Below are 14,569 nucleotides of genomic sequence, written 5' to 3'. Positions count from 1 at the left end.
TTGCTGTTACAGTCACTTAGGACACATGCTATTAGAGTGGCTCTAGGCATCACAGAGTAATTGATGTCGGTAGCAGAGGTACTTCTGTGGCACCTCTGTAGAAGGTGGTCTTAGTCTTTCATTTATGTTTCTTTTACCTGCCTTGATAAATTCTTGGTTCACTGTTGCCGAATGCCCTCATAAGCCATGGTTATTTTCTTTTGTTGTGGCTGTCAGAATAAAGGCTGTGTTTGAAAGAGGGGAGTGGGACCCCAAAACATTCCTTCCCTGAGAAAATGTGCTTGGGCTCTGAATCCTGAAGTGAGGCTGGAAAGTGGAGGTGAAAAATTGAAAGTCTGTGCTTAGTTGTTCACTGTGATGTATGGGACAGATGTGAAGATGTTCAGGCTTTTGTGTTTTTCACCTTACCCGTCTATCTTGATCAAGATTTGTCTATCTTTTGTCTATCAAGATTTGTCTATCTTTTGTGCATTTCTGTGTTGCTCCGAATCTCATGTTTAGGGCATACAAACAAGCTCCTAATTTGTTCTCGGTGCTTGCTTTCTGAGGTAGAATGACGTGATGTTTGGGACCAAGAAGATCACTAACTTCTCCCAAATAAAGCGGGAAGGGTGAAAAGGCAGTGTAGCCTCATATTGGGCAGTATCTGTGCTATTCATGGTGTTGCTAGGTGTAGTTCCAGTTTTAGGGTTTAGCCACGGTCATGTCGACTTAGGAAATGGCAAGTTTTTTTTCCTTTGACTTGGTTTTATATGGTTGCATATTGTGTTGGTCGTGACTGTGTACCGAAGGTGAGTGGACTTGGCACACGTACAGGAGTTGGTGAACTATAGCCATGAATTAATGGAGTGGTTGAGAGGAAATACTTTCAGAAAGCTGTTAGGTGTCCTTATCTTGGGAGGGTTCCTATAGATGGTTGGATTCCCAAGAGTATGCTTGGAAGCGTGAAGGTCCATCTCCTTCGTATGTTTTATGGTCTGAGGGTCGGTGTGAGCTCAGGGACTGGTTACAACGCCATATATAAAAACAGTAACTCTAAATCCTTAACATCAAGCAAGTAGAGGGGAAAGCCTGACCCCCAACAAAAACCCAACATTCTGTAGATGAAAAAAATCCAAATACCTTTGCACAAAATAAATCACCCCGGTAAAGCTTCTGGAGTGTGCGCTACTCCGCTCTAAATGTCACCTCAAGGAACGCACGTACTGCAGACATGATTTTAGAAACTAAGTGAATTGGATTGTATTTCTAGTAATTACTCTGCTAGGTTTCTGTGCACATTGAATGCGTAGGTATGAACATGCCTTTCAAGAGTGTTTCATGGGATTTTTTTTTATGTTGTAACATGGCCTTCTGTTACCTGCATTATGTACGTTAGACCCTTTCTATGACTTGAGAAATGCACTTTCTAAAGTAGTTGTAACTGTTACATATTGTCTCCGTACAGGCCATCTAGAAATGGTGAGATTTCTGCTGGAAGCTGGTGCAGACCAGGAACACAAGACAGATGAAATGCATACTGCTCTCATGGAGGCTTGCATGGTAAGACATGTATTGCTTGAGTAGCGAGGCATATGTACTCTCTCTTCCTTTCCTGAAGATGAACCAAGTGATTCCTTTTGGTCTCCTTCTGGTACAGAACCTAACTATGTGATGTTTTAGTTCTCCTGTATACTTGGATGACCCTCTCAGAGAAGAAATTGGTGTGTGTGGGGGAATACCTGGTTGAAAAACAGTACTTCCTAAAACAGTAAAATTGAACTCCTTCCTCTCGTGACTGACAAAGTAGCTGAATTCTTAAGAGACTATCATGGTTTAGCCCCAGCCAGCAACTAAGCACCACACAGCTGCTCGCTCCCCCCCAGTGGGATGCGGGAGAGAATCAGAGGAGTAAAAGTAAGGAAACTCGTGGGTCGAGATAAAGAGAGTTTAATAGGGAAAGCAAAAGCTGCGTACACAAGCAAAGCAAAACAAGGAATTCATTCATCAGGTAAAACTTGATGCATCATGTGAGCATTAGCAGGAGAGCTCTATTAACCCATCCTTTGAATAAATAGGTTTCTGTATGTCCAGCTGCGCATTATTTTTTTTCTGAAGTGGCAGAAGTCAGTGAGTAAGGCTGTGCTCGCTGTCCCAAAGCAGCTTCTGTACTCTACGTCTCTCCTTGTGTTGTTATATGTCACTTGCTCTTTACTTTTTGCCCTTGTGATAATCATGGAGCCCTGGTTTGTAACAGGTATTTTTGTGACCTCCGTTCAGAGAAATTAATGAGTTCAAGAGATAGCCAAAAGTAAATAATAGTAATTTATTTGAAGAGAACCTTTTTTTTTTTTTCCTTTGTGTAATTTTGCAGGCTTCTGGGTGAGCAACTTCCAGTTCACAATGGGAAAATCCTCTGCACAGGAATCTCCAAATTAATTAACTTAGTGGAAGATTCTCAGTGGTTGTTGAAATGCTTTTAACAATTCTAATGTGCTAAACATAGGCAGTGAATATGGTCATAACCTGGCTATTAGAGGCATTTAACATACCTATGTCTTGTTTGAGGAGTTTGTAAGCTAAGTTCTCTGTCAGCGTAGGTGGTTACATTTAGGTGTGCGTGTGCAAATTGTTTCAATGTGGCTCACATAGCCACGTGCTCCTTGAAAACGCAGGATCAGAAGCTGTTTGGGAAGCAACTAGGAAATGGAAGGGGAAATTGTTAACTTCTTACTAATTTAAGTACTTTCATGTTGCTGCTCTGCCCATCTGAGGCAATTGTAAAATGCCAGTGTAGAATAGATTACCTTTTTATAAAATTTAGTAAGATTCTGAGAACAACTCTTATTTTTGGATAATAGATTTTTTGCCATAGAACGCAAATATATGTGAAGCTTTCCCTTGAAAAGGTTATGTATGGGTACAATTTAATGCTGGAATGGTATGATTGATGCCAGACTGAAGATTATTCCAGGCTTTCGTGGTGAAGAAAACTTGCTAAACCGATGTCTTAAGATCGGTTTTTCTGTTTGAAATACTGTTAGGCTTGAAGAGCTATGTAAGTCTCGTATATCTGCATCTTCTTAAAAGCACGTATCTGAGTTGAAATCTATTCCCAACATATTACCTGAGATAATAAGATTCAATTGCTTTGGCCTTTTCCTTGGGAGATTTCTTTTGATGATGGAGTAAATGTGCCCATTTATTCCCTTTAGTTTCTCCTCCAGGAGTTGTTTAGACTTTGGTACCCCCTCTCAGAGAAGTGAATACATTGCCATGGGTTTGTTAACCCTGCCCCATAGCAAGGGTTGGCAGGGGTAGGCTAGCAGGATGAAAAATCCAGTGTGTGTTTCTAGAACTGAGAATGGTTTGAAACTTCTCCTGTTGGAGAAATGAAAATGAAACAAAATGGAGCAGAATTAGGCTCCATTTTTAGACCCCCTCAGTTTTCTTTGTGACCCTGAATTGCAGTAGGCTGTTGTGCAACGCTTGCTGCAGAGGTTTCCTGTACTATTTAGGATGCGTAGCTGCAGCATACTTAGGTGGGTCAGTAGTTTTTGTGCCTTATGCCAACATATTCCAAATCCTTCATCTGAATATGGAACTTAAAACGTAAAACTGAAAACTTGTCTGTCAGGTTACCTTTTTATCCTCCTCTCTAAGTCGATTTCTCATGGGTTGGGTTTTTCATGTCGTTAGCCTTGCGTAGTGTCACGTTGTGAATCTGTGGCCATAGAGGAGTGCCGCAAATCCTTATTCCTCTTCCCTTCCCTGAAATAACTGTAATGGTTCTAAAATCAGCCAGTTAGGTCTATTCAGGGAGGTTAATGGCTTCAGATAGGGGAATCATTAACAGAAACCATGGTACTTCTCAAGAAGTCGTTAGAAAGAAAGGCATGTAGATAAACAGGACTTCAGCTATTGTTTATCTCACTCTGAAATGTTAATATATTAGCCATATGAATATCATGGGCGCTGCCCTTGCAGCAAGTTCCCTGGAGGGTGACGATAAAATTACCTTGTTTGATGTTGCAGTAGCCTTCTCATCAGGACGGCTTCTTGACAGATCAGAAGTTTGCCAAGAAAGCTGGTATTTCTTGGAGCCATGGAGCAAGACGCCTTTTCCTTGCTACCCTCTGCCCCCTTTTCCCTCCGCCAGCAGACTAACAGAAGTCCATCAGCCTTGCAGAAATGTTGAGACCCATTTTTTGTTAAGACTTGCTGAGCAATAGGACAAAATCTGTCTCCCTTATTTCTGCAGAAAACTGTTCCTGAGGAGGCATTGCCACACTGCTGCTCAGAATTGACAGGCAGCTGAGAGTCTCAGTACCTTCAGCTCTGCTTGAGAGAGGGAGCAGCTTTCTGTAGCAGTACTTAAAGAAGGTTGCAGTCTGAAATAAAGCAGTGCAGGGGCTTCTCATCTCGGCATGTTTTTTCTGTAGAAACAGTTGTCGCTCTTCAGTAGCAGAAGACAACTACCTTCTGTAGAATAGCATTGAACTTGAATATATCTTACGGAATTGTTTATATGTGGCATAGCACTTAGATACGAGCCAGTGAGACCATTTAAACCTTGTCCTACAAGGCATTCGGGAAGACTTCTGACCGAGAGCTTTTTTATAGGCAGCAGTTAACACTTGTTTAATGCAAATGAGTCGTTGGGCAATGTGACTTGCCTGGTGGGAGCAAAAAGCAGGTTTGTCTAGTTTGTGCTTCCTCTTACTGAAGTAACCTAATCGTCCACAGTGAGGGCTGGGTACGGACTGCCCACAGTGGCTGATCTTTAAAATACACCTGCTGCGCTTGGGCAGATTGGTCGGACGACTTCTTGTGATCAAATAGCAGTTAAGAGGCTTTTTCTGGCTGTTGCAGAAGAGCTGAACAGCACCACCCCATTGCCAGGTTTCTTAAAGCACGGGTGCAACTTCCTTGTGTGGTTAAGCACCAGCAGCTATTCTCAAGGCTGCTCGGCCCGTATAAGAAGCTTGGAAGCATACCTTTCTGCTGCTGTTTGCCATGCTTGTGAATCAGGGATGATTAGTGAGCTGTCTTGCCAGAGCCTGATGGTTGGGGCACCGTCTCTGCATTTCCCCGAGGAAAGATTCTTTATGGAGTCTTGGAGTTTTTCCCTAAAATAGTATTGTCATTTCATGTAAAAGGTGACTGTGTCCTAGTTAATGTCCTAGATATTTTTCTGAGAGCAAATCGTGTTTTGCTCCCTGGATATCAGAAGAAGGTATAAAACACGTAAGAAAATTAAGCTTAAGAATGTCAGATGCAGTTTCGTATTTTGTCTGGAAAAGAGCTTTTTGGGGTTGTGGTTTCTTGCTTGGCGAGGATGGCAATGGCTGCGATTTGCTGCCTCTGAGATAAAGGCGTACTTATCCTTGTTCCATGACAACCTCGGGATAGCCTTGGGTTCCTGGGAAGGTGCTGTTTTTTCTATGCAGTCCTGCATTTTGTGTGTCAGACCTTTTCCCATTATGGTTGCTCCAAGTTTGAATGATGGCAATTTCCTCATGGAGAAAACCAGCTTGGAGAGTTTGTGCTGTTGTTGGACTGCAGTGACCGAGCCAGTCTCTGCTTCCGTCTAAACCAAAGCAGAATTGAAGGGCAGTTGGATATGTCGCTGTCAGGCCTCCAGTGTAAACATATAGCTGAAAAGCCGCTTCAAATAGTTCCGGAATTTATGGCATACTAAAAACATGGCGAAGATCATATGCTCAAGTATTTTCTCTGTTTCTAAAGGAAGAAAGCAAACTTAGGAGCTACGTTTCGGTAAAACGAGTGTGACAGCATGGTAATGGTATCTGGAAAATCCTGCCAAGATCCTGCCAAGGGAAGGCTGTAGTTCAGGTGGCTCCTGCGATATATGAGGAACCCCTGACAAATGGTCTTGTTTTGGCTTTTCTCTTGGAGGGAGAAAGTAAGTCCCACCTCTGCTATTAAATTGAGCAGTGAAAGCAGTGATAGTTTTGCAGGAGCCAAGAGGCGAGCGATGTCATCGTGCACGGCTTCTTTTTAAGAAAGGAAGGAAGCAAAATTGTTAAACTGAAGTCCTGTCCTCTCTTCCACCTCCCTCCCCGAAAGCTGGGAATCTGTAATGTAAATACTCCGAGACACTAATAGTCTGCATGGACGTGAGGACAAACTGTATTCCTGACATGCGTTGTTTTTATAACTAAAAGACGCTGTATTTAACAAATAGTGCAACTGCATGTTGAATTTAAAACAAAATTTCCTTTCTTTGACAAAGTGGAGAGCATTGGTATTGAGTGACTTTTTTGTAATATAAGGGTTTTCTAGTCTTTAGGAAGAACATCAAAACCTGCCCTTACATCCATGGAAGATTTTTTTTTAACTGAAATTCTCTTAATACTCCTTTATATATTAGGCTGCTTGTGGTGTTAGTAATAAATCTGTTGTCAGAATGCAAGAAGAAATACATTTGAGTGGTAACTTATTTCTGAGCATTTGTGTTCCTCAGGTAATATTGTACATACAGTTCTGTGTCTGCAGCCTTTAACAAGAGGAGTACTGGCTGTTAGAGGATTTTGGTATTTTTCTTGTGGAGGTGGCAAGCTTCTAAAATAGTGTCACGCTCCCTCTCGACTGTTTGGGTTTTGTATTGTTTTGGTCCCTATCCCCCCACCCCCAAGCTGATCCCAGACACTTGAGTCTGATATAAAGAGGTTGACCAGCTTGTTCCTTACAGCACCGGCAGGAAAGTTTGATATGTGTTTCACAATATTTTAGTTTCGAATTGAACATACTCAGTAAAACATGCTTGAAGTTTCTTCGGGTGCCTATTTCATAGTAGATCTTTAGCCTTTATCCAAATACTTAGGAAAAATATTTAGGAAAACTATTAAGCAAGTTTAATTATATTTTTGGACTTCTTTACTCACTTGTTGCTTTCTGTGTCTTCTGAGGGAATTTGAGTTGGTGACTACTCACCGCTTTGGAGAAGAGCAGCAATTTCTCTATTTTGACGGTCTTTTCATCTTGGATTTTTGATTTCCTAGGATGGCCATGTGGAAGTGGCAAGATTACTTCTTGACAGCGGAGCTCAGGTGAACATGCCTGCTGACTCTTTTGAGTCTCCATTGACTTTGGCAGCCTGTGGCGGGCATGTTGAACTGGCAGCTTTGTTAATTGAACGTGGAGCTAACTTGGAAGAGGTAAACGATGAAGGATACACACCACTAATGGAAGCAGCTAGAGAAGGTCATGAAGAGATGGTGGCACTGTTACTTGGCCAAGGTAACTATTGCGGTGCCTGCTGGGCGCTGTAATTTAGTAGACATCTGCCTGTGTTGGGGGAGGGGAAGCAAAGTTAGTGTAATTTTTGTTTTCTTCTTCAACAACTTCTGAACTCTGCCCCCCCCACCCCTTTTTGAGCAGTTGGTGTTTTTTGTATTTTTGGGGCTTTTTTTAGCAAAATATCCTTTGCTCTACTTGTTTACTTTGTAAGTGGTAGTTCTGAACTGTTCTTCAGAACAGGTTTGCGTTTTTCAGACAGACATCGAATAGTGAACGGTTCATGTGGGTAACTTGCACTATGCACGATGGCCTTGGCCTGTCTTGAGATGGTGCTATTGTTGAAAAGCTGTAAAGAGGTCCTCAGAGGGGTTTCCAAAGTAGTTAAATAAAGTTGAAATCTTTTAGTTTGATACACTGTGATTTTAGAAGAAAATTTCTGCAGCTCTAGAGGTGAGGTATGCAATAAGATGTCTTGTGCATCAGGAAGTGGCTTTGTCTGCTGATAGTGGTTTCAGTAACTAGTGTTTTCTGATCTATGTGTGGTTTTGGTGTTTTGTTTTGTTTTAAGGAGCGAACATCAATGCTCAAACAGAGGAGACGCAAGAAACCGCATTAACTCTGGCTTGCTGTGGAGGTTTTTTGGAGGTTGCCGATTTTCTTATTAAAGCAGGAGCTGACATAGAACTTGGTTGTTCCACACCTTTGATGGAGGCTGCTCAAGAGGGTCATTTGGAGCTGGTTAAATATTTATTAGCTGCAGGTATGGAGTAATTTTGTTAACGGTTTTGCAAACAATTAATGTAACCTTAAAGGAAAAATATCTTTTTACACATTCATTACATTTTGATTAGCAGCTTCTTGAAGCTGACGGCAAAGGTTTGTGGAACCTTAACTAACTTACTAGTTGGACCCTAATTTAGCTTTTGAAGATTAAGTTGATGTAAAGTCGCTTGGAACTGAACTTCTAGTTCATGTTTATTTTCTTTATTCCTCGGGAGTATGATTAAGGTGTCAGTTTCATAGATGTTGGATTGGAAGGGGGAAGTTAAAAATTTGCTCTCTGATCTGGTAAAGATTATGAAGAGACTTACATATTTTCTGTAATGAACTTCATAAAGCTTACATCTCGTTACTACTGCTTCAGGGGCTAATGTGCATGCAACAACAGCAACAGGTGACACAGCACTGACATATGCCTGTGAAAATGGCCATACTGATGTAGCAGATGTCTTACTTCAGGCAGGCGCAGATCTGGTAAGTCATTACCTTGTTAAAAAATTTTAATTAGGAAATAAAATTATAAATGTCTTGATTTTTCGTTTTTGGTCCCGTGTTCATTACTGAAAACTTTGCTGTTAATTGTTGTATTCAAATTACTTTTTAAACTTTTTCTTATAACTAAGTGAGAATTGGTGATGCTTTTTAATGGATTTTTAGGCTGTTTAATTACCTGAAAGTGTTTAGGTCAGTTACAATACTTGGGCGATTGATGTCTAAAGCATTTCCAAGCCCTTCAAGGTTGCTTGTACAGAAAAATAGGGGATTTTGTTCTTTTGTCATGTGCAGTCCTGAATGGTGTTCAGCTTTGATTTGCTGAGCTGATTATGGGTTAGTACTTGTTACCTGCAAACTCGTTCTATTCCTTATGCAGCGAACAGTTGCTAGTTGTGTTGTGATGTGATCTATCTGGTGTACCGTAATGGAATTAAGATGACGGAGGTAAATTGATTTTTACATGTCAGTAGGCTCGTACACCACTGTTAGCAAAAAGTGAAATTAAGCATGACAGAACACATTTTGTTTAACTAAAATCCCCCCACCGTGTGCTTGAGTGCCTCTTGTCCAAGAGTCTCAGACCTCTACAAAGGTAGGTAGATAGTTTCATCTGTCTGCAAGGTAGGCTAAGTTCAAATGTTATGTAAAATTTTATGTCTGCAGTTTGTGAAACGCTAAAAAGGGATAGTCCATGTCTGGTGTCTCTCCATTCAAAAAACCAAAAGGCTGAACTGCATCCTTTCACATGTGCTACTTTTGAATTTTGAATTTTAAGCCTTTCTTTATCTGCTCTAGGAGCATGAATCAGAAGGTGGAAGAACTCCTCTCATGAAAGCTGCAAGGGCAGGTCATGTTTGCACTGTTCAGTTCTTGATTAGCAAAGGTAAGAGTGTGAAAAGGTTTTGGTTTTCCTGCTGTTAGAAATACTCAAAGTTAAGAGCATGTCAGTACTAGTGTAACTTCGTCGGATTTGTTTAAAATACTTTAACTCAAGTAGGTCATTGATTCTCAAAGTAGGCACGTAATGATCACCTCTGGTTTCTGGTGAGATCAGTGGGAACTGCCGCTATTTCTAAAAATAGTTATATTCCAGTCTCTAATTCCTAGTAAAAGCGGCAACGGTAGGAGTGGTTACTGAGTTAGTGTCTCCGTGCTCCTGGTGCAGCTTTTGAGCACTGTCTTTTCAGAAGTTTAACTTCAAGTGCCTGTTTGTTTCAAAGTTTTGTCTATAACTTGCTTGGTGTTGTCAGAACTATCAGCTCCAGCCTTCCATCACTGTTGAATGCATAGAGTTGATACAGAGCTCAGAATTGCTGTTTTCTTTCTCTTGAGCTGATACTGACAGATTTTTCTTGTACCTTCCTTGCATGGAGCAGGACTGGCCTAAAACTTCGTGTAGTGTAATTTTCCCTGTGTAGATGATAGAGGAAAGAAGCAGAGCTGCAATTAATCATCTGCTTGCTGGTGCTAAGATGCAAGGATCCATGTGCTGGATCTTAGTGTTTGGGGGATTTTTTTTGTTTGTGTGGGGTGGTTTTGTTTTTTTTTTTTCCTTGTTTGTTTGTTTCTTTTTTTAGAAGAGGTATAGCCCTGGCACAATTTCTGGCAAATTTAAAAGCAGTAGGTTCACCCGTTATGTGACATTCCATACTTAAAATGTAGCTGTTTGAACAGTGAGTTTGGAGTGCTAGTCCAGGTAGGGTTGCTTTTCTTTTTGTGACATGTGACGTGTTAAATGGTCTTCTGATGGTATTAATAATTGACTGTTGGATTCAATTTATCAGTTGTAAGACTGCAGCCATGGAGAACTACGTTTTTGTATTTAAGAAAAAAGTTAACTTCCTGACACCTTTGGTAGAGAAGAACCGGTTGAAGTCTTTTTAAATAATCTTTCCCCCTCTGTTTTTGAAGGAGCAAATGTGAATAGGACCACAGCTAACAACGATCATACAGTGTTGTCGCTGGCCTGTGCTGGAGGTCATTTGGCAGTTGTGGAGTTACTGCTAGCTCACGGGGCTGATCCTACGCACAGATTGAAGGTTTGTTGCTCAACTGCCTTATTTTCCTCTGAGGTAGTATTTCATTAATCTTAAAACTAACGATACCCAAGTGAATTTGCTCCTTTTGTGTTCTCTGCAACTGACCCAACATGTCATGATTTAAATAGAAGTCAGATGCAAGAGCTGGTATTTCCACAAGCAGGCATTAGGCTCGTGAACATATTTATAGAAGTTGGAGTTAGGAGGAGTGCAGGTCTATTGATTACCATGAATGTAAAGGCTGCACTCCGGTTGTAAGGTTGTAAATGTGGAAGAGGTAGGAAAATTTTTAAAAGTACTAGATTTTTTTGCAAATACTTAATAGAGTTCTTAAGTTTACGTGTGGACTTACTGCGGATTGAATGAATAGTTATTAAAACAGCCTTAATAGATACTGTGTCGTGTCTCCCGAAATGCTTTAGTGTTGTCATGTTTTGATGATGCTGTTTTCTAATACTGTGATCTTTCCCTCTTCAGGATGGATCAACTATGTTAATAGAGGCAGCAAAAGGTGGTCATACCAGCGTGGTTTGTTACCTTCTGGATTACCCAAACAACTTGCTTTCTGCTCCTCCACCTGATGCTACTCAGCTGACCCCGCCATCCCATGATTTAAATAGGGTAAGATTTAAGGGCTGGTTATCTGTGGATTTGTGGGGCTTTTTTGCATTTCCTCTTCAGTTCACTCAAGAGTTGAAAGATGAGAGAAGTGTCGGTCATGTCATTTCATGAACTACTGAACTGTAGGTGAACACACTGCAAATTACTTTGAGCTGTTGTGAAAATGGTGAAGCCTTTGAGCATCGCTGTGTAGTGCTTCCATCATCGTTCTTATTGCTCTATAAATATTATTGGGAAAAACGATGAGGAAGAAAACCACCCAGCAAGTGAAAAGGTCTGCTTTAATGAGGCTCTTCAGAATTTACGTTTGTAGCCCATTGTGGCTTCTATTTGCTTTACCATAGTATAGCACTGCACCATGCCGAGATGAGTATTGGTTGGCAAGTAATTTCCTAGGTTAAAAATGCAAAGTATATAGAAGTCAAATGATCTCAAATTGTTAACTATTGAACTCGGCGTATTGAAAAACGTATTAAATGTTATTAGTCACCGTTAAAGTCTGCTTTTCTAACAGGTTTTGTTTACCTTCTATTGAATTATAATTAGATTAGAGTATGAGAAAAGTAATCTGTTAGTATCCGACATTTTAGGCTCCTCGTGTACCAGTGCAGGCGCTGCCCATGGTCGTCCCACCCCAGGAGCCTGACAAACCCCCTGCTAATGTCGCCACAACCCTTCCCATCAGAAATAAAGGTCAGTCTTAGTTCTGCAGCTTATTTTCTAAATATCCTTCCTAGGTAGAAGATAGAGGGTTGCACTTCTAGCAGAGTAGTTCCTATGAAGAGTGTTTATGGATTCAGTTAAGGAAACTGCAGTTTTTGGTTTTTTTTTTTTTTTTCTTTTTTAAGGATTTGCTTATCTGCCAAATATGAAGTATCAGTCATCTAACCCTGTAATCATAAAGCGTCAAGAAATCTGCCTAAGTAAATATGTTAAAATATATATTAGTCTGACGTACTCGGCTAATGCAAAATGTCACCCAGAAGCCTATATAAATTAGATAATGGAAGTTGTAAAAACAATGTTAATCTCCATATTGTAGTTGATTTGATAACTTGTGTTTACTTAGGATAGTAGTCTTGGAGTGGGTTTGACTAATTTGATTGAAGGCGGAATTTCTTGTGCTATAAAATATTTAGTCTGATGTGGCTCAGGTCCTCCTAGGACTAAATTTGCATCTATTTTGATATCGCCATTTTGACACTTAACGCTTTCTGTACTTCAGAATTCTCTTCCAAAACAATTTTTATCAAGGATCAGCAATAGTGCAAATACAGGCGTGCATGTCATAAAATTAATACTGTGTGTACACTTGTATTGTTCTGGAAATACAGCGAGGATGACTGGAAGAAACTGGGCACCTCCACTGACTCAAACCCTGAGTTTTGATTTGCCTTTCGCCCTTCAAAATTAACCGATTGTTCCTTCTCCAACCGGTATGGCAGACCTTGTCAGCTGTGTTACTGTGGACTTCTTCATAAAAGATGAATTGGATTAGTCCATCGCTCATTCTTACAGGAAGGCTGAAATATTTGCCTTGCCTGGGCAGAGAGCTGAGTTTTGACACAGGCAAAATCATGTCTGCTATGGATAAAATGTAGTGGCTCAGCATACTCTGTTAGATCACGTTAAATGTAAATGGCTATCCTGGGTTCTAGCGCTGTTTGTCAACTGAGCAAAGCTGGATACCTGTAGTGAAAGGATTCAGTAGTCCTGGAAAGTGTAGTGCTTCCTAAAATGTACTGAGTTATTCACAAAACCGGTGGCCTAGAACAAGTCACCTGTCCCTCGAGATGTTTTTGCATCACTTCTGCTGTGCTTTCAGGGCTGTAACCATACGTTTATGTCTTAACATGATACCAGACGCAAAACATCAAGTAGAGAGACAGCATATCCTTTCTTTTTGTTTCCATTTATCTTGTAGCACCACTTGATAACAGCGGCTCTTGAGACAATCGCTTCATTTGGCAAAAGTATAACAATTGTTGGAGTAAATATGTCAACGTAGCGCAGGGTTATTTGGAATGTATGCGCAGTAATCTGTAGTGTTAAATTGCAATCTGACTGCTGTATTAAAATTGATAGCGACAGATACGGTTTTCTTTGAGGGCCTTACAGTACACGCTGACCTTCTGTGGGTGCTGTGTCTTGGTGCATAACCGGCCATTTAGCATCCCAACAGTAGCTCTATAATGAGGATGCCATTCATATGCACTTCCATTGGTTCTGAGGGGGTTTCTTTTTCACACAGCTGCTTCTAAACAAAAGTCCAGCAGTCATTTGCCAGCAAACAACCAGGATGTACAGGGTTACATCACCAATCAGTCTCCAGAGAGCATTGTAGAAGAGGCTCAGGGCAAGTTGACAGAGCTGGAGCAGAGGATAAAAGAAGCCATAGAGAAGAACGCTCAGCTGCAGTCCCTGGAATTGGCACACGCTGACCAGCTCACCAAAGAGAAGATTGAGGAGCTGAACAAAACGAGAGAGGAACAAATTCAGAAGAAACAAAAGATTTTGGAGGAACTGCAGAAAGTGGAGCGAGAGTTACAGCTGAAAACTCAGCAGCAGCTAAAAAAGCAATATCTAGAGGTAAAAGCGCAAAGAATTCAGCTCCAGCAGCAGCAGCAGCAACAGTCTTGCCAGCATCTGGGACTACTGACTCCTGTTGGGGTAGGAGAACAACTCTCAGAGGGAGACTATGCACGATTACAGCAAGTGGACCCCATCTTGCTTAAAGATGATCCTCATCAAGCTGCTGCGCAGACGGGTTTTGCACCAATTCAGCCTCTGGCGATGCCACAAGCTTTGCCTCTGGCAGCAGGTTCCTTACCTCCAGGGTCCATCGCAAATCTTACAGAACTGCAAGGTGTTATAGTTGGACAGCCAGTATTGGGCCAAGCACAACTAGCAGGGCTGGGGCAAGGAATACTGACAGAAACACAGCAAGGGTTAATGGTAGCCAGCCCTGCTCAGACGCTCAATGACACGCTGGATGACATCATGGCAGGTGGGTTTATATTGTTATGAGCAGGTATAATATTTGCTTGACCAGTTGAGGGTATGTCCACTTCTTTATGTGTGTGTGTGTGTGTGTTTGTGTATTCCCGCTAGCTCTACGGCACGTACCACTAGCCTACTGATCCCTGTCTTTAGGAGTCGAGAACACTAGTCTTAACTTTTCAATTTGCAGGGTTGCCTTTCCTTTTGTTGAGCTAACTGGTGCCTGTTTGTCAGGTTGGTATGTCGGAAGTGGCATTTTTAACTCTTGATAGTTTGGGGGGGTGTGCTAGGGTCTAACAGTTCTGTTTCGGCCTGTTTGTAGCTCAGGAGCAACATCCTGACGATACTGGTTAGTACTTGGGACTAGCTAACTGAGAACTGACTTGGAGCAC

General features: G+C 41.3%; 1 protein-coding gene across 4 annotated transcripts in view; it reads left to right on the top strand.

Moving 5' to 3' along the window:
• ANKRD17 (ankyrin repeat domain 17) overlaps window positions 1-14,569 on the top strand; it is a 98,406-nt gene that overhangs the window by 51,240 nt on the left and 32,597 nt on the right. For 3 of the 4 annotated variants that reach the window (XM_075501325.1, XM_075501324.1, XM_075501326.1), the window contains exons 7-15: window positions 1,448-1,542; window positions 7,005-7,242; window positions 7,811-8,002; window positions 8,387-8,496; window positions 9,313-9,400; window positions 10,429-10,556; window positions 11,034-11,177; window positions 11,768-11,870; window positions 13,429-14,184. In XM_075501325.1, the coding sequence (XP_075357440.1) occupies window positions 1,448-1,542; window positions 7,005-7,242; window positions 7,811-8,002; window positions 8,387-8,496; window positions 9,313-9,400; window positions 10,429-10,556; window positions 11,034-11,177; window positions 11,768-11,870; window positions 13,429-14,184 (1,854 nt within the window). The remainder of the gene's footprint in view (window positions 1-1,447; window positions 1,543-7,004; window positions 7,243-7,810; window positions 8,003-8,386; window positions 8,497-9,312; window positions 9,401-10,428; window positions 10,557-11,033; window positions 11,178-11,767; window positions 11,871-13,428; window positions 14,185-14,569) is intronic. The other variant, XM_075501327.1, reaches the window with a different exon arrangement.

Source organism: Mycteria americana, chromosome 4, assembly GCF_035582795.1.
Source record: "Mycteria americana isolate JAX WOST 10 ecotype Jacksonville Zoo and Gardens chromosome 4, USCA_MyAme_1.0, whole genome shotgun sequence".
Classification (NCBI taxonomy): Eukaryota; Metazoa; Chordata; class Aves; order Ciconiiformes; family Ciconiidae; genus Mycteria; species Mycteria americana.
This window is presented reverse-complemented; position numbering and strand designations above follow the sequence as displayed.